This window comes from Gopherus evgoodei, chromosome 14 (assembly GCF_007399415.2).
Source record: "Gopherus evgoodei ecotype Sinaloan lineage chromosome 14, rGopEvg1_v1.p, whole genome shotgun sequence".
Lineage (NCBI taxonomy): Eukaryota > Metazoa > Chordata > Testudines > Testudinidae > Gopherus > Gopherus evgoodei.
In genome coordinates this window covers 27275742-27302873 of record NC_044335.1, presented here as the reverse complement: position 1 = coordinate 27302873, position 27132 = coordinate 27275742, and the positions used below count along the sequence as shown (strand labels likewise).

General features: G+C 40.9%; 1 protein-coding gene across 2 annotated transcripts in view; it reads left to right on the top strand.

Annotated features, from left to right (window-relative positions):
- Nucleotides 1-27132, top strand: part of ITCH (itchy E3 ubiquitin protein ligase) — a 119735-nt gene that overhangs the window by 9591 nt on the left and 83012 nt on the right. Inside the window, exon 2 of one of the 2 annotated variants that reach the window (XM_030533805.1) lies at nt 23071-23161. In XM_030533805.1, the coding sequence (XP_030389665.1) occupies nt 23092-23161 (70 nt within the window). In that variant the 5' untranslated portion in view covers nt 23071-23091. Of the gene's footprint in view, nt 1-23070; nt 23162-27132 lie in introns of those variants that run through there. The other variant, XM_030533806.1, reaches the window with a different exon arrangement.

The following is a 27132-nucleotide window of genomic DNA, read 5'->3' as shown; positions in this document are numbered from 1 at the left end:
ATAATAGTTATGTCTCCAAATAAGTCTTTAAAAAGTAAAAAGTCTGATCTTTTTCTAATTTTGACTTTTCCCTATTTTATGAGTGTTGGGCTTAAATGTATTTGTGTGTTCATATTAAAAATGTTGATTGTAAATTTTAGTGCTCTTGAAATGTGTTGGATTTGTAGCAATGAAGACTGTAGTACGCTATTCATAGAGCAGGTCCAGCTTGGCAGGAATGCTGCAAGTTTTCATGCAGTACCCTGCCAGTATTCTTCAACTCTGATTTGGAGGGAACAACTTTAGGGATTAGAAGTTATTGTCTCCATGTTTGCTCAATCCTTTCTCCTCTTCTGAGAGTGTTAAAAGATGCCAGCTGTGATGAAAAGATATGTAAACACATGTCCGCTAGGAGCTTAACTGAGATTGTCAAATCATAGCTAAGACTGTATTATTATGGTTGTCACAAACTGAACACAAAGTATCCATCTTTCTTTGATTTCTAACTACAAAATGCACATCTTCATAACAGCCATATGTGCCTACATTTGCTGTGGGAAAATATGCAATTTTTATTTAAAAAAAAAGAGATTCAACTTTCTGCCACATTTTCACTTACTGCATGCAAAGAGTACTGTTAGGTGCACATGTGATTAGATGACCAATTTCACTTAAGCAGGAGTGCAGGTGCCTGTAGCTGGAGACAGCTGACTTGCTCTTGGACTCTTTGGCTCTGGCTTCATTAGGAAAAAAGATGTGTTAACTTGAGTTTGCTAACTCAAGGTAAAAGTTCTTATGAAGACAATGCAGTTCATAGTTTTTCCCTGAATTAGCAGTTTGATTTGGACTTTAACTGGCCCTGCAAACTTGTGTGAAAACTGCAAGCTATTTTCACTAGGATTTTACCTTTAATTCAGAACACACTGTTTTCTCCTAGTGAAGATACATGTCTTAGCTAGCACTTTTGTCAGTAAAACTTTTGTTGGTCAGGAGGTGTGACCAACATGAGTTTCACCGGCCGAAGCGCTGGTGTGGACAGTGCTATGTCTGCATAGGGTGACCAGATGTCCTGATTTTATAGGGATAGTCCCAAAATTTGGGGCTTTTTTAAAATATGGGCTCCTATTACCCCCCCAACCCCCTCCCGATTTTTCACACTTGCTATCTGGTCACCCTATGTCCACGGGAGATGCTCCCCTGTTGGCATAGCCACCGCTGCTTGTTGGTGGTTTAATTATGCTGATGTGAGAGCTCTTCCCCATTGGAATAGAGTGCCCACATGAGACCTTACAGTGGCACAGCAGCAGCACAGCTGTGCCCCCATAAGGTCTGTAGTGTAGCTATAAACTTAGGCTGCTCTTGCAGACCAGATCATTCAGAGCAGTAGGGAGAGAAGGGAAAAGAAAAGAAAGGAGTTTGGGAGATAGAAGGCCAACAAAATGGGGCTGTGTTTTGGGAGGAGGGCCAGTCTGCCTTCCTCTTGTGTATGTCTCCCTTCCCCATGTATTACTGTTAGTAGTTTAGGGCTTGTCTACATCAGAAAGTTGCAGCGCTGGTGAGGGAGTTACAGCGCTGCAACTTAGGAGGTGTACACATCTGCAGGGCACCACCAGCGCTGCAACTCCCTGTTTGCAGCGCTGGCCGTACTCCCGTTTTGTCTCGGGTGTAGAGGATCCAGCGCTGGTGATCCAGCGCTGGTAATCAAGTATAGACACTTACCAGCGCTTTTCTTGACCTCCGTGGAATAAGCAGGTATCCCAGCATACCTGAGGAAGCCTCTGGTAATCAAGCTGGTCTCCTTCCCCGGCTTGCTCTCGCGTTCCCCGAAACCCGAGCAAGCAGGTCTCCTTCCCTGATGTTTGCTGGGTGGTTCCGGGAATGCGAGAGCAAACCGCGGCGAAGCTGGTCTCCTTCCCCGGTTTGCTCTCGCGTTCCCCGAACAAGCAGGTCTCCTTCCCTGCGGTTTGCAGGGTGGTTCGGGAACGCGAGAGCAAACCGCAGCGAAGCTGGTCTCCTTTCCCGGTTTGCTCTCTCGTTCCCCGAACCCCGAGCAAGCAGGTCTCCTTCCCTGAGGTTTGCAGGGTGGTTCGGAGAACGCGAGAGCAAACCGCGGCGAAGCTGGTCTCCTTTCCCGGTTTGCTCTCGCGTTCCCCGAACCCCGAGCAAGCAGGTCTCCTTCCCTGCGGTTTGCAGGGTGGTTCGGGGAACGCGAGAGCAAACCGTGTCGAAGCTGGTCTCCTTTCCCGGTTTGCTCTCTCGTTCCCCGAGCAAGCAGGTCTCCTTCCCTACGGTTTGCAGGGTGGTTCGGGGAACGCGAGAGCAAACCGCGGCGAAGCTGGTCTCCTTCCCCGGTTTGCTCTCGCGTTCCCCGAACAAGCAGGTCTCCTTCCCTGAGGTTTGCAGGGTGGTTCGGAGAACGCGAGAGCAAACCGCGGCGAAGCTGGTCTCCTTTCCCGGTTTGCTCTCGCGTTCCCCGAACCCCGAGCAAGCAGGTCTCCTTCCCTGCGGTTTGCAGGGTGGTTCGGGGAACGCGAGAGCAAACCGCGGCGAAGCTGGTCTCCTTTCCCGGTTTGCTCTCTCATTCCCCGAACCCCGAGCAAGCAGGTCTCCTTCCCTACGGTTTGCAGGGTGGTTCGGGGAACGCGAGAGCAAACCGCGGCGAAGCTGGTCTCCTTCCCCGGTTTGCTCTCGCGTTCCCCGAACAAGCAGGTCTCCTTCCCTGCGGTTTGCAGGGTGGTTCGGGGAACGCGAGAGCAAACCGCGGCGAAGCTGGTCTCCTTTCCCGGTTTGCTCTCGCGTTCCCCAAACCCCCCTTGAAGCCGCCCAACAGCGCTGCAGTGTGGCCACATCTAACACCACTTGCAGCGCTGGTTGCTGTAAGTGTGGCCACTCTGCAGCGCTGGCCCTATACAGCTGTACTAATACAGCTGTAACAACCAGCGCTGCAAAATTTTAGATGTAGACATGGCCTTAGTCTTTAGTGTGTGTTCCTTATTTCAGCTGTCTGAATGGGGCTAAAGCACTCAGTAATAGGAAAAAGGAGAGAAAACATCAAATTGAGGAAGGTGACTTGGCTCTCCAATTCACCAGTGAGAACAGTGCCATTAAGAGAATAAAGCTCCCAATACACTAAAAAATGAATGGAAATTCTGCGGGTTTTCTTGTACTAATTTACAATGAATTGTTTAGTCAATATGGACCATTTATCATCTTTCGCCTCTACTCAAAAATGAATGAAGTTTTCATAATCTAAATATGTAGGGGAAAAACTTATGCTGGTAGACAGTTGGTGCATTCTTTTAATTGAGTGCCAAATAGAATTGTCAGGAAGAAGTTATTATTCATTTTCTTCTGAACCTGTTATGGATCTTTATTTCTGCAGTAATTAAAATTTGAACAGTTAATATCCTGTTTTCTAATTTCCTAGTAGTACAAAAAATGGAAGAGATAAAAATTAAAGCATACTTGGAATTAAACAACTCTGTTAATTAATGAAAAACATCATATGCTTCCTACCTTCATGAAATAAGTGAGACTGTTTTCTTTAGCAGTAATTGCCATTTTTTGGATCAGAATGGCAAACTTCCAGAGCAACATTACATTTAACATTTTAAAGCAGTGGTTCTCAACCCTGGGATGCTTGTGGCCCAATCAGCACACAGCTAAGGTGGCCACAAACTGTCTGCCTGTCATTGTGCAGGCAAAAAATGCTTATAAATATGTCTCTATGTTAATGGGTTTTGCATAGGTGGAGAGAGATGCTCCAGTTTAACAGAATTTCTTTGCATCCTTTCCTATAGGATTTCACATCCTATTCTTAACATAATTTATTCCATACTTTCTCTTGTATAACTCTAATCCTCCTGCCCTGCAATCAGAGCAAATTCCTGGTTATTTACAAGTTAAATTAAAAATAGCAGCAAGCAAATAAAGTTTACAGGTAACGTTTTCAAAAGTTCCCAAGTGATTTAGCACCCTCAAGGTTTGTCTGTACAAGAAAGTTTTACCAATTGTAATGATATGGTTATGGCTGTACAACCTCCTGAGTAGCCACTTGTTATGGTATGAACACAATTTTTCAGTTTAGCCTATGTAAAAAACCACTCATACTGGAATAATACTGTCAACAAAGGGAGTTGTACCGGTATAACTGGTAAAACTTTCCCATGTAGACAAGGCTCAGTCAGGTGCTTTTTGTAAACTTTACCCTAGACTTGTTTTGAAGTGGTCAAGGATCTTTGAGTGCCCAATATAGCATAGAAAGAACTTTGCAACGTTATCAAGACAAATCATTACTACATTTTAGAAAGTTCCTCCAAAAGGGCCCAGTCCTGCTGATAACTTGGTTGTATGTTGGTACTGGCTCTGTGGACCAAAAATGCAAGTCCAGTAGCAAATAGCGGACGTGAGCAAAAATGAACTGATTTCATGTTTTAAAGCTAATTTAATGTATTTAAATTATCTCATTTTAGCCAAGTGATGCAATTGTTTTATTAAATAAAAAAATAGATGGAATAGCAATAACGCAAAGGGAAGACTGGTCATTCTTCAGAGCAAATACAGAAGCAATTAAAGATACTGTGCTTAGTGATGAGTGACTGAAGATCATGGCTGGCTGATAGGCAGTGTGTAGTTATAGCCTTGTGTGGGTGAGGCTGGGTTTCTTAGTTTGAGAGCTGTGTATAGAGCTGGGTGAACAGAGGTGTTTATGAACAATTACAGATAATGAAAGGATAGAGTAGAGACAGGTATAAAGGCATGTGTCTAACCAAACTTTGGGCAGTAAACAGGAAGAGAAGATAATAGTGCTTTGGAGGGATAACAGAATCAAATACACATACAGTAGTACATTTACCGTGGTGAGTGAATGAATGAATGAATGAATGAATGAATGAATGTTGCTTGTTCTAAGGCTTTTTGCTTGAAAGCTGTCTGAAGGGTGTGTGAAAGCAGAGGTGGTGGACCTGTGTATTTTTTCCGTGTGTGTGTATAAACATCTAAATTGGTATTTAATTTTGCAATAAATTAGATGGTCACATGAAATACAAACCCAGCAGCTTTTCCTCACACAAATTAACAAGTCAGATTTATTCAAACTCAAGCAGTACCCCCTCATCTCATGTGCAAGTGCCAGCCTTTATTATGCTTCTCCCTCACCAAAAGCCTGGGTAAACAAAGAGGGCTTGCGGTGTCTTGCAGGTTAATGATGAACTCAAGCTGTTTAAAGTAGAAAACTCAATGCAACCTTAATTATGGAGCCATTATTGCACCTCCATAATAACTGATTGGTTGAGCTGAAGCATGCATCAAGACCTGTGAACGAGTGCACCCTGAGTATGTTTTCAGTGCAAAGTTAACATGGGTGATCAGCACCTGTGTCTGAACATCTGGGTTAACCTAGCCTGGGTGTGAGGAGCTATACTGCAAATGCGACATTTGAATTACTGAGTCCTCACTGGTGCTGCGTTCTCCTTTGTGGGCTGCTAGGAGTTTTGGGGGCATATCTCTTGATTCTTCATGCCAGTAAATTGAGCCACTCTGCTTATTTCTCAGTGACGGGTAGGAGAGCTTGTCTGTCCTTGTGAGCACATGGGAGAAATGTTGTGAAGCCATTGGATGGTTATCAGTACTCAAGTGGTCTAGCCTGCGACTTCACTGCAAAGTGGGTGGGGATTACAAGCCTGAACCCCAGGATGGTCCAAGTAGCTCAGATTGAAAGCACCACTAAACTCTCATTGGAGGCTTTTGAGGGTAGAGGAGAGCTGGATTCGGGGCAACACACAAGTAAGAGATTGGAGTAGAGACATACCCTGTGTGTGAGAAACGAGTGCAGTTCCAAGAGGTAGAAGCACCTAGATACTGACAAGTAATAAAATGTGAAGACACCTTCTTGAGTAAAAAAAAATCAACCATGACACTAAAGGACTCTTCAGAGAACAGATTGTGCAGCTTGTCTGTAATCTTAGAGTATTATATGAAAGTTGTGTATGGTTCCTTTTTAAGAACAGATGGCTACATGTGCATGGTGACTTCCTTTTCTTAGAGGGACTTGCTGCTGTTGAAGTCACTGAGCTTGTCCAGTGGGGACAGTATGTATAACGATACTGACCTCCTATATTAAAGCACTTTGAGATCTGTGGATGAAAACCACTATATAAGAACTAGGTGCTATTAGTGCATTTTAGAGATTTTTACTTCAGGTTAATTGATTGATAACTTGAAATAGTAAACACCTCTGTGAAGGTTAGTTTGGACACTAGACATTTGATCAAATCTACAAATGTTTGCTGATCCTTATGGTAAAAAAACCAATCAGTTAACTTGGGGTAAAAAAGCATAGTGTAAATATGCCCATTGGAATTGAATGCAAGCCCTGGGAGAAGCTGAAAAATCAGAAGAGAAGACATCGTCCGGGACCTATTGAGACAACACTTGACATAATTATGGAGCAAGAAGAAATATGGTGGAAGAATAAATGAAGTGAGCAGAGAGGGGATCTCTGGAACCTTTAACCTTATCTTGTTTTATTCTGCTGCTGTGAAGGAGCAGACTATGAAGCAACCAAACTCTAATAGTAGCTCAGTTGTGAAAATTAAATTGGAGTCTCTACTTGCCTCCTTTTTGTTATCTTGATTAGTAACTTCATAGAAGAAATCTGGCACAAGATATAGTGACCCAGATAGACAGCAGGATGCCTGAATAATTGTGACAAAAAGGGTAGATTGTTTCTTAGGAAGTCTCACTAAATGTAGTGCACATGGAAGCAAATGACACGCTACAGGGGATTCAGTGATCTCGGTGATAACTTCAAGAATCCGTTGAGAAATAAATATTAGTGTGACACAATCTTAGCCAATGTCCTTGTTGTACCTAGGATGAGCAAAGAAAGAAGCCTGATCTCAATGGATGCACCAGGCTGCTGAGAGGACTGGTTTAGTAATGAAGCAACTGTTTGGATTAAATGATATCCCAACCAGTTAAGAGAGAAGTGCTATTTGGACTACTGTGCTTCTTTCTTTCCTTCCTACTCTTTCTGTTCAGAACCAGTGGTTCTCTGGTCCCACTCAGCCCACTTACTCAGTTTAGATGTGTACAAAATGGGAACATGTTAAGGGGTGGCATAGTATGTCAGATGGTGATGGTGAGAAGATACAATTGAGAATTCGTAACTGTGGAACAGGGCTGGGGAGGAATTCCATAATGAAGACACAACAGATTCACACGAGTAGTAGGATGTGCTCATTGTGGTTTGTGTGGTTTTTAAAAGATCTGAATGTAAAAAGAATCCTGTTCTGGAAATGAAGAATGGTGAGGTAGCTAAACAAGAAAATCCAGTCAGGCAAGGCTTCCCGTGAAAGAGGAGGCAGCAAGAAAACAAAATGAGTTAATGCAAGCTGAAGGGCTTTTACAAATGTTTTTTGGGAAAATTTCTAATATTAGAAAGTAGGCTTGTTAATTCCTGTTTAAAAATCTGTGCAACATGAAAAATGGGGGCAATTTGAAAATAGTGGACAACGTCTTCGTAACAATAGCTATTGTAAAGCAAATAAAGAAATACTTGAACAATCTGAATATATACAGATAAAAGGTCTGGAGGACAGTATATCCTGCTGTGCCAAAAGAATTGGCCAATAAATTTACTAACCCTTAAGTTAATTTTGGAAAAGCATAATGAGTAGAGAAGTACTAGAAGAAAGAGTAATCTTGGCAATTACACTCTAATTTTAACTTCAAAACCTGATAATCTGAATATTCATACTATTTAAAAAAAACACTAAACGTATAAAGAATAATGAAACCATGAGTAACAAGGAGCAGGGGATTACAAATCTTGTCAGATGAAGTGCTTTCTTAGCTGGAACTACAGACTTAGCGGAAGGAGACTTGGTAGATATTATTTGGAATTTCAGTAAAGCTTTTGTCTGTGTTGCATAAAATCATATTTACAGAATTCATTCTGACTGGTTTGGGTATGTGAGCACTGTCCTGTAGATTGAAAAATGACCAAATCACTACAAAAAAGGTAGTAATAAACAGCAGTGGAGCTAGTTATGGATAAGGCTTATCTACACTTAAAATGTTAGTAACACAGCTGTACCACTGTAGCACTTCAGTGTAGACACTACCTATGCCAGCGGGAGGGATTCTCCCATTGGCATAGGTAATCCACCTCCCTGAGAGGCGGTAGCTAGGTATCAACCTAGTGCTGTCTACATGGGGACTTAGGTTGGCTTATATATGCTGCTCTGAGATATGGATTTTTCGCTCCTCTGAGTGATGTCGTTATCCTTCAAGTGTAGAAGTGGCCTGAATCTATGAGGTGTCACAAGGGAGAATCTTACCTATGTGGGAAAAGTGACTGGAATAGCTGTCATTGACCTAATGCTGTAGTGTACGACCATGCCTCAGAGCTATTGTTTTGGGCTGTATTAATCTCCATTGGGTATTCTTTTTGAGCTGAGAACACCTTATTGAGATGAATGGGGACCGCTTAATATCTCTCTGAATCTGCAGCTTTGATGTTTGAAGCCCACCTTGGGCAGCAATCTGAAAATGAACTGTAAGCATTTGGGAAAAATGTCTATCAAGGTTGTGTTTGTTCTTTGTTTGGAGAAATGTAATGAGAGTACAGCAGAACTGTCAGAAGGTCCTCAAACTATTTTTGAAAAGAGAATAAATTACCTTTGGGAATGCTCAGTGAGAGGGAAGGGATGGTTTGGGGTGCAAGAGTAGGTGGTAATAAGGGAAGAGGGGCTTGGGCCTGCAGAAAGAGATGAAGGTGTTATGGGGAGAAGATAAATGGGAATGTGTAGTAGGGGCTAGGGTAAGGGAGGAGGGGGTGCAAAGGACAGGAAGAGTTGGAGAATAGGAGGGGTAGCAGAGGAAGTGTGATGTCCTGGTCATCCCTGAATTCTGTCTTCTGTGTGTGTGTGTGCTAGGATCTAGAAGAGCTTTATCTCGAGGTAGGGGGGAGGAAGGGGTATGAGCCCCTTTCCTCATCTGCTCTATGTTCTAGGATTTGAGTGATCCCACTCTTCTTGGGATTCTGAGTCCCCCTCCCTGCCCCTCCATGTGCACAGGAATCTATGGTGGGAGGGACTGAAGGTAATGCAAACTTAAACATCTGAAACACAGAAAACAGTATTCACGTAACTCCTCTTTGAGGTGGGGGGCCTGGCCAGAGTGTCTGGGGGAGCGGTCCGGGTACCAGGAGGAGGCGCAGACTGGCACAACTCTCTATTTGTAAAATAGGGATAATAGCAATTACCTACCTTACAGGGTTGAGGATTAATATCTTAAAGATCGTACGGTGCCCAGATACTGTGGTAATTGGGGCCATATAAGTACTTAAGATAGATACATAGGTGTGGAATGAATTATAGGGAAAGTGAGAAGGGACCATGCAGGGAAAGTTGGCTGCACAAGATGTATTGCCCACCAACCCGTTGTTGCTGTCATTTGTATCTGAACAAAAATATGTAGAATAATTGGATAAAAAGCGCAGGGAAAGAGAGCCACACCTCATTTCTAACAGTATATGCTGAGGAGCATAATACAAGTGCCCAGGTTTATATATTTTTTGTCCATTACCCCAGTAGAGATCGTTAATGAGAGTCCAGAGCTGTCTGTCTTCTATGTCCAGGTCTTAACACCAAACTGCGTGAGGAGAGGGAAATCTGAGGATTCCTGGAGGTGCCAGAGTTGCTTTAACATCTTCCCAAGAAAGGCAAGTGGAGGGACATTGATGACTGTAAACATTGTTAATGTCAAGGGTGACTTCTTGAGTGTACATTGAACAGTCTCTATTGAGAGACTGGTATTTTGACCTCTTGAAAGGAATATTGACAACATCTCATTATTAATCCCAGTGTCCTCTCCAGCTAGATTTAACTAATCATAAGGGTAATGAGTTTAATTTGTAGGTTGCAGCCCCAATCCTGCCTGGAGCATCTGTGAGTAAATTTGCTGAAACTCAACAAGAGAAGACTTCACAGTTGTGTGTCTGTCCCCAAAATGGATCCGTTTTCATGGAGCCTGCTTTTGTGTAAATCTGATGAGTATTGTGTGATAAAGTAGGTAGAAAACTTCTTGTAGGAAGAAATGCTTAACTTGCTTCTGCATGAAGACAGACCCAATTCCCTCTATTAGCAACTGACCTTGATATGTAGGCTCCCTGTCATTGTTCCTTGGAAAATGGTCTCCTCCTTTGCCCTTCATAAGATGGATTGAAGAACACAAATCCTCACAGATCACCTACCATACTTATCTGCATATTGCCAGAGTATAGCAACAACGCAGCACTTTCAGCCATCCTACAGTAACCACTGGAGGGTACGTCTAGGCTGCAGAACAACCCCCCAGATCCAGAAAACCCCCAGCAGCAAGTCTGAGCCCAGGTCTACAGACTTGGGCTTACACTGCAGCACTGAAAGTAGCGGCGTAGGCTTTACCATTCAGGCTGGAGCTCAGGTCTGAGTCCCAGCCCCCTCACTGACTTTCAGAGCCTGAGCTCCAGCCATACTGGGGGTCCTGTGAGCCTGAGTGTGTAGACTTGAGTCTGTGCAAAGGTAGTTTGCGACCTGATGTGGGAGGAGTGACGTGCTCACTTTCAAGTGCTCTTTCCACCCCAGAACTAATGTTACTACTGTCATTGCAGTTGTGCTGAAAATGTAAGTACCTTCATGGAAGCTTTGAATTTGTGTTTTAAAATTGGTCTCTGCTTTGATTGAATACAATCATTGTGTGGCAATCTTGTTAAAATAATATATTGTTAAGACTGGAATGGACCAATATGATCTAGTCTAACCTCCTGAAAAACAAAAGTCATAGAATTTTTTCCCAATAATTTCTTCATGACTGCAAAAAATTTTGATTGGTTGTTGCTGCACAGGGTTCAGTTTAGGTATCTTTCTCCCCTCCCACTCATGGCTTTGATCCTGTGCGGCACTTCAGCATTTGGGTCTGGATTGACATAATTTGTTTTTTAGTTGTCATTTCAGAACTAGTCATTTTGAGTATTGTTGTCATGGTGAATCAATTATAACTAAGCTGTTTGTGTATTCAGTATTATGTTCCTTTCTAAATGAATTGCATCATGATGAGGAAACAACTGAAATAAAAATATACATGCAACAGTCTGTACCCCTGTGTTCATCCTTTTTACAAGACTGATACATTTTGTGTAAAGTATGCCTTGTGAGGTATCATTTGAAAACGCATCATCTGCTGAACATTATTGTCCCAGTAAAATATGTGGCAACACTGTACGTGACATTATAAAATTTTTCTGTATGATACGTTCCAAATTTAGAAAACCAGGCACAAACCAGTTCCTCAGAGACAAGTGGCAAACTGATGTCTCAGCTGGGTGTCAGCATAATCAAATGGACTATCGCCTGGTTAAGTGGCTGTTCTTTGGCAGAAAGAAGGGCATGAGCAAGAATTTTATATCTTGATAATAGAACAGCTGGAGGTTCCTGGGCAAAACAGACTGTGCTGCCTGAACCCCAGCTGAAGATTCTCAAAGAAGAAGGGAGAGAGATTACCTCTCTCCCCTCATCTGTACTCACGGCATCAACAATACTGGAAAGACAAAGTAAGCTTCTTTGAACTGGGGAAAGGGGGTGGAGGAGGAAGGGTTCTGACTGAAAGGAATCCAGCCAGACTGCTGTAAACATATGATGAGAGAAACCTTTTTGCTTTAAATTCACTTGGCTTGTTAAGTTAGTTATTAGTTTGCATTTTAACTTTTATTTCTTTGTAACCAATTCTGACTTTTATGCCTGATTACTAGTAATCACTTAAAATCTATCTTTCCATAGTTGTTAAACTTGTTTTATCTAAATCTATTTGCGATAATAAGGTTTGTGCATATAATTGTTTATTAATAAAATGATGGATTATGTATGAGCTTGTATTGTCCAGAAGAAAAGAGCTGGGCAGTACAAGGCGCACATTTCTGGGGACAAGTCTGGGACAGGGAATTTGCTGGTGTCACTCTGCAATATAATTCAGGAGCAGCTGGTTAGAGCACTCATATCTCAACTGGGAGTGATGTACATGCTAGAGGCTGTGCGAGAACAGGCCAGGAGTAGTTGTTCTCATGGCAGAGTAATGTAAAAGGCACCTCAGGAGAAAGGAGGGTACACAGCTGTTCAGCAATCCAGATTGTACTCTGGGGAATGTCACAATACAATTTTTGTTTTCACAAATGGCTTTAATTGTTTTGTGCAGTGCTTTCCTTTGCCAGGCTTCAAAAAGCCAACTCTCTTAATGCTATACATGAAAATTGTACCTTTTCTCTGCATTAACATATGTGAAAATCTAATCAGAATGAGCACCCTTTTAACCCTTTAATTCATTAGCTGTTAGTTTCGAGGTACAGAAAATAAATTATAGGCGCCAAATTAGTTTCTTATCCCAGAGTATGTGTGTAATAAGTGTTGCATTGCCCTTTCCTTCCTTCCTTCCCTAATTTATCCACATTGTCTCCCCATGAGCAGTTCACTGCTGGATGATGGTATTGTGCTACCAAGAGGATATCATCTAGTCATCATTTCTCCCTTATTTCTCTTCTGTTCCTTTCTTTCCTCTTTCTTCCTCTTTTAATGTTGTATGTTGCAGTTCTAATGGTTAAAATACCTTACTTCTAAATTTTTACTCAGACCAAATCATGCAGATCTATAGAAGATGTAATTCATGTCATGTGACCTTGTCCTAATTGCATGCAAGCTATAGAACTAGTTTTCTGTGCATGGAAATGTAAATTAATGAATATTACCTAGGTTTATAACACAAGCTGTTGGATTCAGGAAACTTGTAGTCATCAGCAAAACTTTTATAAGGGTATCTTTCTCCAGGCATATAGAGTTGGTTGACCAGTTTTACTAATCTGTATAAGTTGTAGAGAGAACATTTCTGATCACTAGGAATTTAGGTCAAAAGTAATGTCACTGAAGTATTTTCTTTGTATGTTTTGTAAAGAAGGGCAGGATTTTTTTTCCTTTTTTGGTAGCCAGGATATGCATTTTCCCCCCTTTTCCTTATCCATCCCGTCAGCTTGTTCTGGGTTCAGAAAGGTTTTCCTGTTCTCACATCCTCCTCTTCAGGTGGGTGTGAGTGTGGAAATTCAGAAAAGCGAAGAAACTCTTGATAATGACAATCTTGCCAGGAATTGATACTTTTTAGGTAAAGTTGTGGAGAAGGTGAGTATGGACCTGCAGTCTCAACTGGAGTCTGTAAGCTTCCTTGATCCTTATCAGTGTAGTTTTAGATCTGGGTATTACTCAGACAATACTGCTTATTTTGGATGATCTGTTGCTAGTGATGAATGCCAGAAAGGTGTCAGGCTGATGCTTTGATTTGTTCCATGTATTGCTTGCTTACTGGTTGGTGGAAGAAATGGGAACAGAGATTCAGCAGGTGTATAAAGAACCAGACCGTCATCAGTCTTATCCACCACATACAATTGGGTCAACTGGCTTAAAGGAGAAGTTGCTGTGGTGTATAATGTGACATTACACATTGGAAAGGGGGAGGAAAGCAAGACCGGTAGGTAGGCTGATCAAGGTGAAGGGACTGCCACCTGTCTCAAAACAGTAGGATGACCCTGTCTGTCTGAGAGAGAGGTAGAAACGCTGCTACTCTTGAATTAGCAACCTCTTTTCAATACACATTCCTAGGAGTTGTTAAGATGTATTTTAAAACATCAGATATTTCTTCCATAGGGAGTACACAGTTGGGGAAAGTGTGGGAAGAGCTGGGCAGGTTTTCACCATTTTTCTTCTGCTTCATACTCTCTCCCCTTTTCTCCACATCACAGTCACTGTCATCCTGAATGTGAGTGCCCTTTTTTTTTTTTAAATAAGCACAGGAGAGTAACTCAAAATTTTCCTCTTTTTCTCACTAGTACTTTATTATGTCTCTGAAATTACCAGTGTTGTTTTTGAAGCTGCACCTGACTGATTATACCAGAAGAGTAACGTATATGTTGACTCAGTAAGCAGAGTTAAACTATGGTACTGCTTTTCTGTACTGATTTAAAAAAATTCAAGTATTTGAGACATGTTTTTAGTTTCTTTCATAGTCAATGCTGAGTTGTACCTGTATATAGACACTGTAATAGCTGGTTTTATTTGTGCTTATTTCTGAAAGGTGATGTTTTCTTCTAAATTACCAGATATAAATAAGTCTTAATTCTAAATTCAGGGACCAACTGTTGTGTAATAAAACACCAGTTATCTTACTTCTAATGCCTCTAATTTTTTAAAATTCATTTTGGCTTGAAAGTGTTCTGGCTTCATCTCAGATGAGAATTATTTTTTAAAGTTTGAAAATTTTTGAACTCCCTTGTTGAATTACAGGGCTGTCTCCTTTCTTTGTTACACTGAAATCACACTAAGCGCTTTTTAACCACTTACACTGACCTCTTTTTGGCTACTCGTAACTTCAGCATCTGGATTTTAGGTTTTAACTTGTAGCCTTTGAGTACTAGGGCACAGGCTACTTTGAACAAAATAGATCTGTTTAGAAATTAAAACTGATTAACTGGCTGACTGTTGTGGCAGTGTATTGGTTAAGTGATGTACATATGAAGGTGTGTGTGGGGAAACTGGACGGGCCCCATTTTGCTGTAAAAGCCCTTCTTGATCCTTTCACTGACCCCAGTTATAATCTGATGCAGAAACTCTCCTGAATCCTATTTCTTTCTAAGCATCTTTTTAACCCTTTTAGTGCCAAACCACCTCTACCTCCTGCTGTTCCTAGCAGCTAACTTTCAGATTGAAACAGTGCATTATACAGGCTGCTAAACAGTAGTGGCACTTGTATAGTATGAATAAGACATAATGCTCTAAGATTATAGACCAAGAAGTTGATGTCACATTACACACAGGATATTTTTAAAGCATATTTATCATGCTCATTTTGGTCCAGCTCTCTCCTCTGAGTTGTGTCTTCATCAGGAGCATTGTGTGTATTATTTTCTGTCCATTGTGACTGTGAACTCCAAGGGGGAAGAACTATGTCTCCCTGGGTTTTGTACAGTTCAAGCAGCACACTGTCAACACTTAATGTGGAGTAATGTTCTGGATATTCACTCTTTCCTAGAATTGTATGCTCTGCGTACAGTTTCATCTCTTGCTGTTTTTAGATCACCCCGAAATAGAGAGACTGTTAAGTAAAAATTTAAGAGCACATGTGACTAATTTCAGAGTTGATTTTTAGCATATGAGAATGGCCCATTTTAAAATGTGATCAAAAAAACTTGTGTACCATTTGACTAAATCGAGGAAAAAGTGACTGTTGGGGATTCTAATGAGGGTGTGCGTTGAGGATGAATAGATTAAAAGATTGTAAAAGGCACTCAACTACTATGGAAATTGATAGGTAGAAGACATAATGTCAAATCTGTTTTTGTTTTTCTTAGTATTCTGGTAGTGGCCCTCCGCTTTCCAGCTACCCTTTCCATCTGGGCTCTCTGCTTCTCACTTCCCCCTTTTTCCTCTTAAATGAGAAGTGGCTCAGAAGCTGCTCTTCTCATTTCCTGCCCATTATGTGAAAAGAGGAGTAGCTAAGAAGTCACTCTTCCCTGCCTTCTCCCCCTCCTGAAAAAGAGTTAGTGGTGGGGTGGCTGCTCTGCTCTGTTCCCTCTTAGCTCTCTCTCTTCCTGTCAAATTAGAATCAGAACTTGCGGTGATCTGGTCCCTGCCTCCTTGCTACTCTCCAGAGAAGGAGCCAGTGGTTCAAGGCCAGAAGTTCAGCTCACCCTGTCTGAGTTGGTTTTTCAAGTTCCGATAGCACTTCTGTTATGGAACTTTCATCTTCAAGCACTTCAAACTTCAATCCTCCCAATTCCTATTGCTTAGGTAAGTATTAGCACCATTTTATAGATGGGGAAAAGTTAAGCAATGAGGTTAAATGACTTGCCCAAGGCCACAGAAGGAGCCAAGATTAGAGCTGGAATTAAAACAACTCTTGATCGTGTGTGGGTGGGCGGACCAAGTTCCTTTCCCCTTTGAAGTTATGGCATTTTGCACACCACATCGAAGAAGGGTGATATGATAGATTGCATTTGATATACATAAGATCACATGGAATTTATGGAGCTACATAATTAGCCACAATTTGCCTTTTTGTCCAGATATTGCATACTTCTATAAAAATGCTGCTGCTTTGTGCACCTGAGGCCTGGCCTACGCTCGAGGGGGATGGGGGGGATCAGTCTAAGTTACGCAACTTTAGCTACGTGAATAATGTAGCTGAAGTCGACGTACTTAGATCTACTCAGCGCGGTGTCTTCACTGTGGTGAGTCGACTGCTGCCGCTCATCTGTCGACTCTGCCTGTGCCTCTCATGGCGGTGGAGTACAGAAGTCAGTGGGAGAGAGCTCGGGTCGATTTATCGAGTCTAGACTAGACGTGATAAATCGACCCCCACTAGATCAGTCGCTTCCCGCTGATCCAGCGGGTAGTATAGACATATCGTGAGTGTCATTGACAGCCATTTTGATTGTCCTGCCCTCTTCTGCTTTTTGGTCTTTTCCCCATGCTAGAGAGTTTAATGAATTCCCTGTATCTGCTCCAGCATTCTGCCCGCAAAAGGCAGCAATTTGATAAGAGGAGGGGAGTCTTTTCAGACTGTGAACAGCAGCAAGCACAGGAGAGTAGCAATATCAAGCAATCACTCACTTGCCTAAAATTTCTGTAGTGGGAGTTCTTCTTTGCATTTTATCATTTGGTTTGGTTTAGCAGAGGCATGAGGTATCACTTTACACAACTCCACACAAGTGGGGCTAAGGAATTCTGCAGAAGGGGAGACTGGTCGTTTAAAGGAGTGAAGCAGCAGGGCCAGCTAGCAGCAGAAGACGCTCCAATACTTGTGCCAAAGACAGGCTTACAGGAGTTATGTAGGGCTTTTGAATCTCACTGGATCTGCTAGCCTCTTGTTCTGCTGCTTCCTAAGCCTTGCGTGACAGAACACTGTCTTCGAATAACCACCTCCAATATTAACTCCCAGCCTACTTAGGCCTGGGCTACACTGGCGGGTGGGGTAGGGGGATCGACCTAAGAAACGTAACTTCAGCTGCAAGAATAGCGTAGCTGAAGTTGACGTATCTTAGGTCGACTTACCTCACGTCCTCATGGCATGGGGTCGACTGCTGCCTCTCTGCCATCAGCTCCACTTCTGCCTCTTGCTGCGGTGGAGTACAGGAGTTGACGGCAGAGCAATCGGGGATCGATTTATCGTGGCTACACTAGATGTGATAAATTGATCCCCGAAAGATTGCTCACTACTTACTGATCCGGCTGGTAGTGTAGATGTACCCTTACTTGAATAAATGTGAACTTCTGAAGGTGAACTGTTCACTTAATGTACTTTTATCTTCTGAAGTTAATCTTGAATAATGCATCTACTGCAATTACTTTCTTTCCACAAACCTCTTACCTAGAGTCTAACAATTCCTGATTCGTTATTTGTGTGAATTTACACACAGGATAAAAAATGAAAGCTGTCTGTGAACTCTGGAAGTTCCAGAAAATGTTAGGCTGCATAACATTGAAGGTTGTCAGATGGTTTAAAATCATTTAGCATTCCTTCAGAATTCAGTGCATCCTATCTGCCTCTACCTTAGGGAGCAGTGCAGCATAGTTTATCTAATATTCCACATACTGCAAAGGGCATGGGTCATGAAGATGAACTTCCTGGAGAAAATCCTTAACTGTGAGAGGTCAAAAACAATCACTGATATTACCCAGTCAAGCACTGAATTATTATTTCTGCTGGATGTCTAAAAGCACTGATTCCCTGATTGTCCTAATGTATCCTTCTGTATGCCAGACAAGACTTAAGTGCTATGTTCTTCATTTTCAGTTTTTAAGAAATATATTTGATTTTGTAGCACAACACTCAGCTGATTTACAATGAAAAGTTTCCTAAATTTGTACCTTTTTATATCATGGAGTCATAGTACATAAGTGTTTCAAAGCAAACAGGTGTCTGTTTCAGCTGTCACAGACCCTGGAAAATATTAATATTTTATAAAAAATTAAAAAATGGTGTCGTCATTAGTAATTGCAAACGTGAGGGGCTAGTCACATTCAGTTTACTTAGGGAATTGTTAGTTATTGATTTAAGATTTTTTTTTACCTGTTTTGTTACAATTAGCGCATTTTAAATATCCTAGGCTTTGGTAATTAAGCATTGGAGACAGCAAGAAGACACTCAGATACTCTGGAATGCCTGACTGGTATAGTAAAGTAGCTCTATGCAATCTTTTAAAAAGAAAAGAAGTTAAAGGAAACTCAGTTCTTCTTAAAACATTAATCTAAATAGTATTCTTCCCTACTTAAATCTTCTTCCTTGTGTATATTTACTCATTAGTGGAAACATGAAACACTAGAAAACATGCCTATGAGGGAAGATTGAAAATATTGGGTTTGTTTAGTCTGGAAAAGAGAAGATTGAGACATAAGTTTTCAAGTAAGTAAAAGGTTGTTACAAGGAGGAGGAAGAAAAATTGTTTTTCTTAACCTCTGAGGATAGTACAAGAAGCAATGGGCTTAAATTGCAGCAAGGGCAGTTTAGGTTGGACATTAGGAAAAACTTCCTGTCAGGGTTGTTAAGCACTGGAATAAATTGCCTGGGAAGGTGGTGGAAATCTCCATCATTGGAGATTTTTAAGAGCAGGTTAGACAAACACCTGTCAGGAATAGTCTAGATAATCAGTCCTGCCACGAGTCCACTGGATTGGACAAGATGACCTCTCGAGGTCCCTTCCAGTTCTATGATTATTTGCTCACTTCAGTGGTAGGAAGTTCTTGGCTCTTTTATGGGTAAAAAGTAGCATGACAGCTAGAGAGGAGTGATCTGGATTCTATTCCTTGTGCATCAACGGGATTGTTTATGGAGTTCAATTCAGTTACACCTGTGCAACCCTACTGGTTGCACGGATGTTACTGAGGGCCTACTTGTTGGCTCATAGAACCTTCACTATTGATGATGATCCCCAAGATGGAAAAGTCTGGAAAGACTTGCAGGGTGTTTTGTTTTTATTTTGAAAGCATGTTTTTGGTTGTATTTCAGAGTGTTTGATACAGAAAACATTGATACAATAACATAGAGTTCTATGATGTCAGCTAAGAATGTGAACTGCATTCTATATTCCTTTAGCATCCATCAATAAAACAATTTAGTAAGCATGTGTCTACATGAGAAAATTGTACTGATTTTAACTTATGTGATTTTTAAAGCCCACAGGTAAACCAGTGCAGAAGGCTTATGTAGAAACTTGCTTCAGATGGGACTAGAGTTATTTCAATTTAGCTTAAGTCAATTGAGAACTTAGTTGAGCTGTTCCAAAAAAGTGCCATGCAACCTTTTATACCTGTTCAACTATACATTGATTTAAAAACAGGTTTCAGTTAAACTGTTGCAACTTGTGTGTAGACTAGACCTAATTTCTAGTCAGTTACATTTGGGCATACCCCCACAGATTGTGCGGCTGCATGGTTATCAGCGTGCTTGTGGAGTCTTTATTACTGGTGGCGATGTGTGAGATGGAAAAGAACTGAAGTTGACTTTGCAAGGCTGACAGTCATCTGACTACTCTTTAAATATTTGGTATGGTTATCACTTAAACCAGTGGTCCCCAACCTTTTTGGCTGGCAGGTGCCAGCCGAAGGACCACTGCGGTGGTGGAGTACCCGCCGAAATGCTGCCGAATTTTGGCAATGATGCCTCTCGATGACGTCGCTTGTCGATGGCAAGCGGCGTCATCGAAGGCGTCCCTGCCGAAATTCGGGAGCGACACCTCTTGATGACGTCACTAGTCAGCGACAAGCATCGTCATCAAGAGGTGGTCCCGCCAAAATGCTGCTGCGGCATTTCAGCCGGTGCTCTCCTGGGGGCCAGGACGCAGGCGCATTAAGATGCTCCTGCGGGCACTGCGTTGGGGACCCCTGACTTAGACAATAAACATATAACCTTCCTATGCCGCTATTAGTCATTTTTCAGAATAGCTCATGCTTTAATTGGTAATAAGAAAGTGTTCTTATATCAGTTAAAATAGTTAAACAATTAAAATGTAGTTAAAAAAATTAAAATACTTTCCTCTGTCACTCTTTAATTCTTAATATAGAGGCTTCACACATTGATTGAGGCACTCAACTGGTATATTAAGTTAATAAGGACATTTTTCATGGGTTCAAGATTCTACGTGAACAGAACGGCTTGCACAATCCTGCAAACAGATGCAGGTACAGATCCTTATCTCTATGAAGATGTCAAGATCTGTAGTGCACCTGTTTGTAGGAACAGGCTGAAATTTTGTATCTAGTTTTGGCAAGCAATTGAAACTTTTGCAAAAGTTGATGTTACCTGTTCATCACTGAAAACACGGTTACAGTAGAAATGAAAATATTACAAGGCATAATTAACCTACCTGTCTCAAATCTAATTTTTGAAATGTTACTGTTTTGGATTTGTTTCCTTTAGGTCAGGGCAGTGATTCATAGACTTAAATTATACAGCTAACTTGTTGTTTAGAACAAAATGGGTGGGAATTTTTATTTTTAATTAATATATTTAATTTGTACCAGAGGTGTTATGTGCTTAAAAAAAGTCTAACTATTGCAGCCAGCTGGGATATGTATGACTTGTGAGTTTTTGGCTTTTTTTTTCCCCCCCTTCTTTCTTCAGAGGCTGTTCATTAACAATTATGGATTTTTGAGAATTTCATTAGGTTGATTATTATCATTTGTTTTCTAATTGAGTAATGATACTTGATTTGTGGTATGTCACCCACATGCAACGACAGACCAGTGGATTGTAGGAAATTTAGAAAACATCCAACAAAAGTATCCCAGGTTTCAGATTTGATTGACAGAGCCACCAAAAACTGAGATTTCATTGAAGTTTGGAGAACTACCCAATATACAACAGACTCTGATCTGTCATTTTTAATAATAATAATTAATGGAATTATAGCCACCTGAAACTCATCAGTTAGCAAGTTGCCTGTAAAAGTTTTAGGTCTTGCGCTTGAAAATACTTATACATGTGAATAATCCCATTTAATTAAATAGGACTACTCACTACTGCTTTCTACCATGCACCATATTGTAGGTGAAAATGAGGTCACATATTTTGAATCCTTTTAATACTTAGTCTTTTCCAAGCCTCTAAATTAAAAATTGCGATGAGAGAGATTTTAGGATTACGTTTTTATGCTTTATGTACTTACTGTCTTTGAATTCAAACATCAGGTAATTATCACATTTAGTAGAGACGCATTATGTGCATGGAAAATAGCAGCTTCACTCTAAGTGCAAACACCTCCAAGCTGTCTGGTGTGTCTGCTTTGGTTTAGACATTTTGGTCTGCTACTTTCTTAAAGTATACAAGATACCTAGGTTTTTAATTTTGCTAGACTTAATCGTTGTTCAGCTATGAATGGTGCTGCTCTATAAATGTCTATTAAATGTCTTATCTAATTTAATCAGACTTGTTTTTAAATACTTACATTAAAAGAACTCTCACAAGATTATTAGAAAGATTTGATTCATAACTAGTAAAACAAATTAATTGCAGTAATAGCAGCATATAGTACTGTGACATACAGCATTGTTGTAGCCATGTCGGTGCCAGAATATTAGAGAGAAAATGTGGACCAACAGAAATTGGTCCAGTAAAAGATATTCCTTCGCCCACCTTGTCTCTCTGATATTGTAAAGTCAATGGTACGTTAATATTTCTGCTTTGTCATACTTCCCAGTAGTGAACACCCTCTAACTGTTACATTTGTGAGGCGAATTACCCATTTTTCCTTTTTTTCAAACAAATGTGGAAACATCAATTTCACATTAATTGACGAAGTATTTGAAAATTCACTTCAAACTGTAACTTTCAGGCAAGGAAGTTCATATTTTTATATATTTAGTCTCCTTATCCATATTCTATGCTGCACAATACATAATCTAAAATCTTTATTGAATAGCCATACTCATGTGTAGTTGACCCTGCTTGGACGGTCCACTAAAAGTGAACAAACCTGGAACCTTTTGCACTAAGTGCATAAGCATCCACTCCTAAAGGTTTACATCCCTTTGCTGGAAGCTGTGGTAGACTCATTAACATTATGTGTATGACCTAGTCACTTGAGGAGGGACAGATACCTCCTTATCACTTCAGATTTAATGGTGCACTTTAAAATCTCTGGGAGACTAGCGTAACTGGACATTTCCTTCACATCTTCCACTTTTTATTAAATAAACACCTCACATTTATCCCTTAGATCTGTTGGCATATTAGAGCCACTGATCTGATGCATTGTTTTTTTCAGGATAGGTACTTTGTCTTTAAATCAATGGTTTAAGGAGAATCTCTCTCCACTCCAGTGTGCGCTGAGAGTAGACAGCTGAGAGCCCAAAGGTTGAAAGAGCAAGGGAAAACTGTACTGGAGTTGTGATCTAAATGGAGGGCATCTCCACAGCATGAGAGGAGACTGCTTTGTTTGCTCTTTGAATAGTGCTTTGTAGAGCCAGGAGCAACAGCTGTAGACTGGACCCGATTTAGTACAAACAAATCAAAATATTTGTCTTACAAATAAAAATTCATTGGAAGTTACATTAAATTTACAGGAAAAATAGCAAGAATAATCTTGTTTTGGGAGTGCAGAGGAAGGGGAGGAGCAGCCACTCTACTTGCTCTGCCTCTTAATACTCTTAAAGTGTTTTCCACTGAACTTGATTGTTCAGGATTTCGAAGTACGTATCGAGGGTGGAGATTTCTATACGTTAGATGGGTGGCACCCTTCTGAGGATTAGGAGAACCTTCTCTTTGGGAGTAGGGAAGTAGAGAGGGATGACCACATGAATGATAACAGCCAGGTGTGATAATGTAACCCTGGGTACTATGTGACTAGCTAATAAATAGAGTTAATCTTATATGTAGGCAAAATGGAAACATAGTTGCAAGGAAAACAAGTGTATTGTATTTATCCTCAATATATTGTATATGCATGCCAAAAAATGGAGAATTTGATTTTAGACTTTATTATTGAGTTTTTAATGTCTGCTTTGCTTCCTCATTCAGATTCAAGGCCCAGCTCATATTATGGCTGGCAGTGGGCCAAGATCAGGAACTGTCAGTGGATTTGCCATGAAATCACAGCTTCAGATTACTGGTAAGTCCTTTAAAAGATTAAATGTTTTCTCCTGATTCCTGGAGCGGGTGCAGGGGAAGTAACAAACAAAAAAGTTGTGTACATAGTTAAGTAATAAGATGCTACAGGCAGTATGTTGTGTTTCAGGAAGTTTTGGATGTGAAGAGGACAAGACATTCAACTTTGTTCTGCAATGAAACCAATAATGTTGCTGTAATTCCCTGACAGAAATGCCATTTTATTAATTACATATTTTGTTAGATTTTAGGAAGGAAAAGATACATCTAATTGATAACATGGTAAAAACCAGATGGGAGAAATTTCTTTATTTTTCTCATATTCCTCCATACTCTTATTTAAAGGGAAAATGTTGGGTTAAGAATTGTATACATAAAATATTTTTCTTACTAATAACACTTTAAAAATTGAAAAATGATTAAATCTTAATATTTTATTGCCTTTTATAATATACTCTGTACATTTCAAGTTAGGCAAATTTATACTGCTCTCTTCTAGTCATGTTCAATTGTTTGTTCTCATGCAGTACTATGTTATAGCTGTAGGGCAGCAAGTACTATAGGGGAATATTTAAATACAGGGTTTCACATTTAAATTTGGGAATAATACTCTGTTTAAGTACTCATAAAGAGAGCACACAGCAGTGGATTTGTGTGTGTTGCTCTCATACACAATGCCTCCCCCACAGTGCTGCAATTAATAACTTGCCAATTCAGCTTCATTGCTCTAGCATGTCTGACAATAGTGCTGAAATGTCATAAGGCAAATTCTGCACCATACTCATGGATGCAGAAGACCTTGCTGATGGAATTGGTGTGGATTCTCTGCAGAGTAGAGTGATATATAGAGCCCTTTTCTTTGGGTGTGCACCTCCATGTGCACCTGTGAGGCTCATTGTACAACATGTTCAATGAGGATTTGGAACAGAGACTCTGGTGGTGGATCTGCCACTACACACGTTCACTGGCAATCCTCCCATAGAGATGCTACAGGCCTGGAGGTTACTCCAGCCATGAAACTGGAGGAGTATCCATGGAGCAGTAGCTGCACCTATGTAACCTATGGAGGAGTATTCCTCTCCACAACCACCCACCTTTTCCCAGAGAGATACAATCCAACTGCCTGATCTGGGATTATGTGCAGAAGCTACACAGATTTGAGTTTGGGGAGGATGGAAGGAATAGATTGAAAAAAGGTGAAAAAGGCACACAGAAATAGCAAGGAGAATGACAAAAGAAGGAACAGCAGGAGCTAAAGGCAATGCATGTTAGATTGGGACCAATTATGGCCCCTTACTGAGTGGGCCAGCAGGAACTGGGAGGAGTACTTCGCCCTCTGCAAGCTGACTTGAAAAAGCAATGACGACAAACTTCAGAGAGTGCTATATTCACTCTTCCATCTGGTTAAGGAGAGCACTATAAGACCATGGTATATGGTTTTTGGAAGGGAGTAAAGTGTTACGGTCAAAAAATAGAGCATCCACTCACCACCCAGAAAGGGGAGCAAATTGATTAAAAAAAAAGAAATGGATGAAGACTGTAGTGAGGGGTGAGAACTTTTTTTTTATATGTAAAATATCTTAGTTTATCAGAATGTTAAGGTTTTGAAGTCAAATACTCAAAAGTTAGGAAATGCCAGAAATAAGTTTTCCCAGTGCAACCTTAATTCAGACCCCTTCTGAATATGCATTATGATAGACTTAAAATTGCATGCTGTTTTTTGTTTTGTGTTTTTTTTGCACAAGGACACCTGCTCATTCTCAGATCACACTCCTTCCTCAGACTGCTGTATGTAAGACCCTTGCTTCATTTGTTGCAGAAGTTGAAAGATGTGTTGTGAATGAGGCAGGGGACTGCAGGAAGAGGAAAGGATGGGCTCATGGTTAAGGCAGTTGAACGCCAACCAGAAGAACTGTAATTTATCCTTTCCTCTTCTGCAGAGCCCCTATTTGGTACTGGCAAGTCATGTAAACCAATTTTTTTGTAGATGGCCACTGTGTTCCTCATTGTCTGGATACTCAACTTGGTTTACAAAAGTATTTGGTTTACCAGATGTGGTTGTCCCATCTCAAAAAAGATATATTGGAATTGGAAAAGGTTCAGAAAAGGGCAACAGAAATGATTGGGGTATGGAGTGCCTTCCGTATGAGGAGAGAGTAATAAGACTGGAACTTTTCAGCTTGGAAAAGAGACAGCTAAGGGGAGATATGATTGAGGTCCATAAAATCATGACTGATATAGAGAAGTAGATAAGGAAGTGTTGTTTACTACTTCTCATAACACAAGAACTAAGGGGTCACCAAATGAAATTAATAGGCAGCAGGTTTAAAAAAAAGGAAGTATTTCTTCACACAACGCACAGTCAGCCTGTGGAACTCCTTGCCAGAAGATGTTGTGAAGATCAAGACCATAACAGGGTTCAAAAAAGAACTAGATAAATTCATAGAGAATAGGTCCATCAATGGCTATTAGCCAGGGTGAGTAGGAATGGTGTCCCTCGCCTCTGTTTGCGAGAAGTTGGAAATGAGCGACGGAATGGATCACTTGACGATTACCTGTTCTGTTCATTCCCTCTGGGGCACCTGGTATTGGCCACTGTTGGAAGAGAGGATATTGGGCTAGATGGACCTTTGATCTGACCCAGTAGGGCCATTCTTATGTTCTTCAGCACTCACAAAAGTGGCTGAGGTCAGTGAGCACTGTGTTCTGAACTTAAAGTGCTATAATATGCTCATTACTCTGAAAAATCAGATGCCAGGCATCTACAATTGGGCACACAAAATTCATGGACCCATTTGACAATTTTAACTTTAAGGAACTGAGACACAGCTATTATCTGTCAGTTGAGGATAATACCATCATCCTCTATCACATGGTAGTGTTGTAAAGATAAGTTTATTAATTCTTGTGAAATACTAAGATGTTACTGTGGTGAGTGCCATGAAAACCCATGATGAAATCCATAATTCTGTATTCAGTGCAATGTTTGAATGGTATGTAGTAAATAAAGCTGTGGAAAAAATAGCTTGTCATCATGTCATTAAAGACTATATGCATACAATCCAATTAAGAGCTGAATTAAGTGGGAGGGAGAAGTGTGTGCAGTGGAGTGCTTCCTTATGGATTTTTTTTTTGTAGTAAACATATAGCAATGTGGAACTAGATATCTGTTAGAGAAGGCAAGGTCAAAGAAATGCACCTGGCTCTTAGAGCAGAATGTGGTGAGGTTTGTTACAGCCCTTAGTTCCTGTGGGGGAGTTCACTCCACATTCTCGGACCAGCTCCAGAAAGCTCTGTCTTCTGAACAGGCAAGCCTTATCCTCATTGTAGAATGTCGTCTTGTGCTGGAGGAGTGAAATTGTTGACAGCCATCTTCAGCTGGGGGACTTCCATGATCTTTTAGATACCCTGGGCCATTGAGAGAAGATAAGGACTCAGACCTTGAACTTGATTTGATATCCTGAGGGAAACTAGTGTAGAGAGTAGAGGACAGGTTTGCTAGGATTATGCTAGCTTGTGTTGCTGAAATGTGTTGGCAGTGTTCTGTATTAGGAGTTTCCTAAGTGCTAAAGATCGGGCTCAGCCTTATTGTGTTACTATAGTCCAGCCAAGAAATGACAATGGTCTGAGATCAGGCTGAGGTCAAACCATCATTTGCCAGGATGGGGTCCCCTCGCCAACCAGATATGATAGCAGCATTCATGAGTAATGCTTTCTATGTGAAAGTTTTGCATCAGGGAGGGGAATCCAAGAGCATTCCTAACAGGTGGATTGAATTGACCAATTGTGGGAGTGTACTTTTAACTGGCTGCACTGTAGCTGCAAACTCTTCAAAATGCTTTCCTCTGACACCCAGTACCACTTTTCCAGTTGCTGGGTTCAGTGTTAATCAGCTGTTCTTCATCAACAAGCTGATCTTGTCCAAGAATTGGGCCATCTTGGGAACAGTATGGTTGTATGTGGTTCAGGATAGGT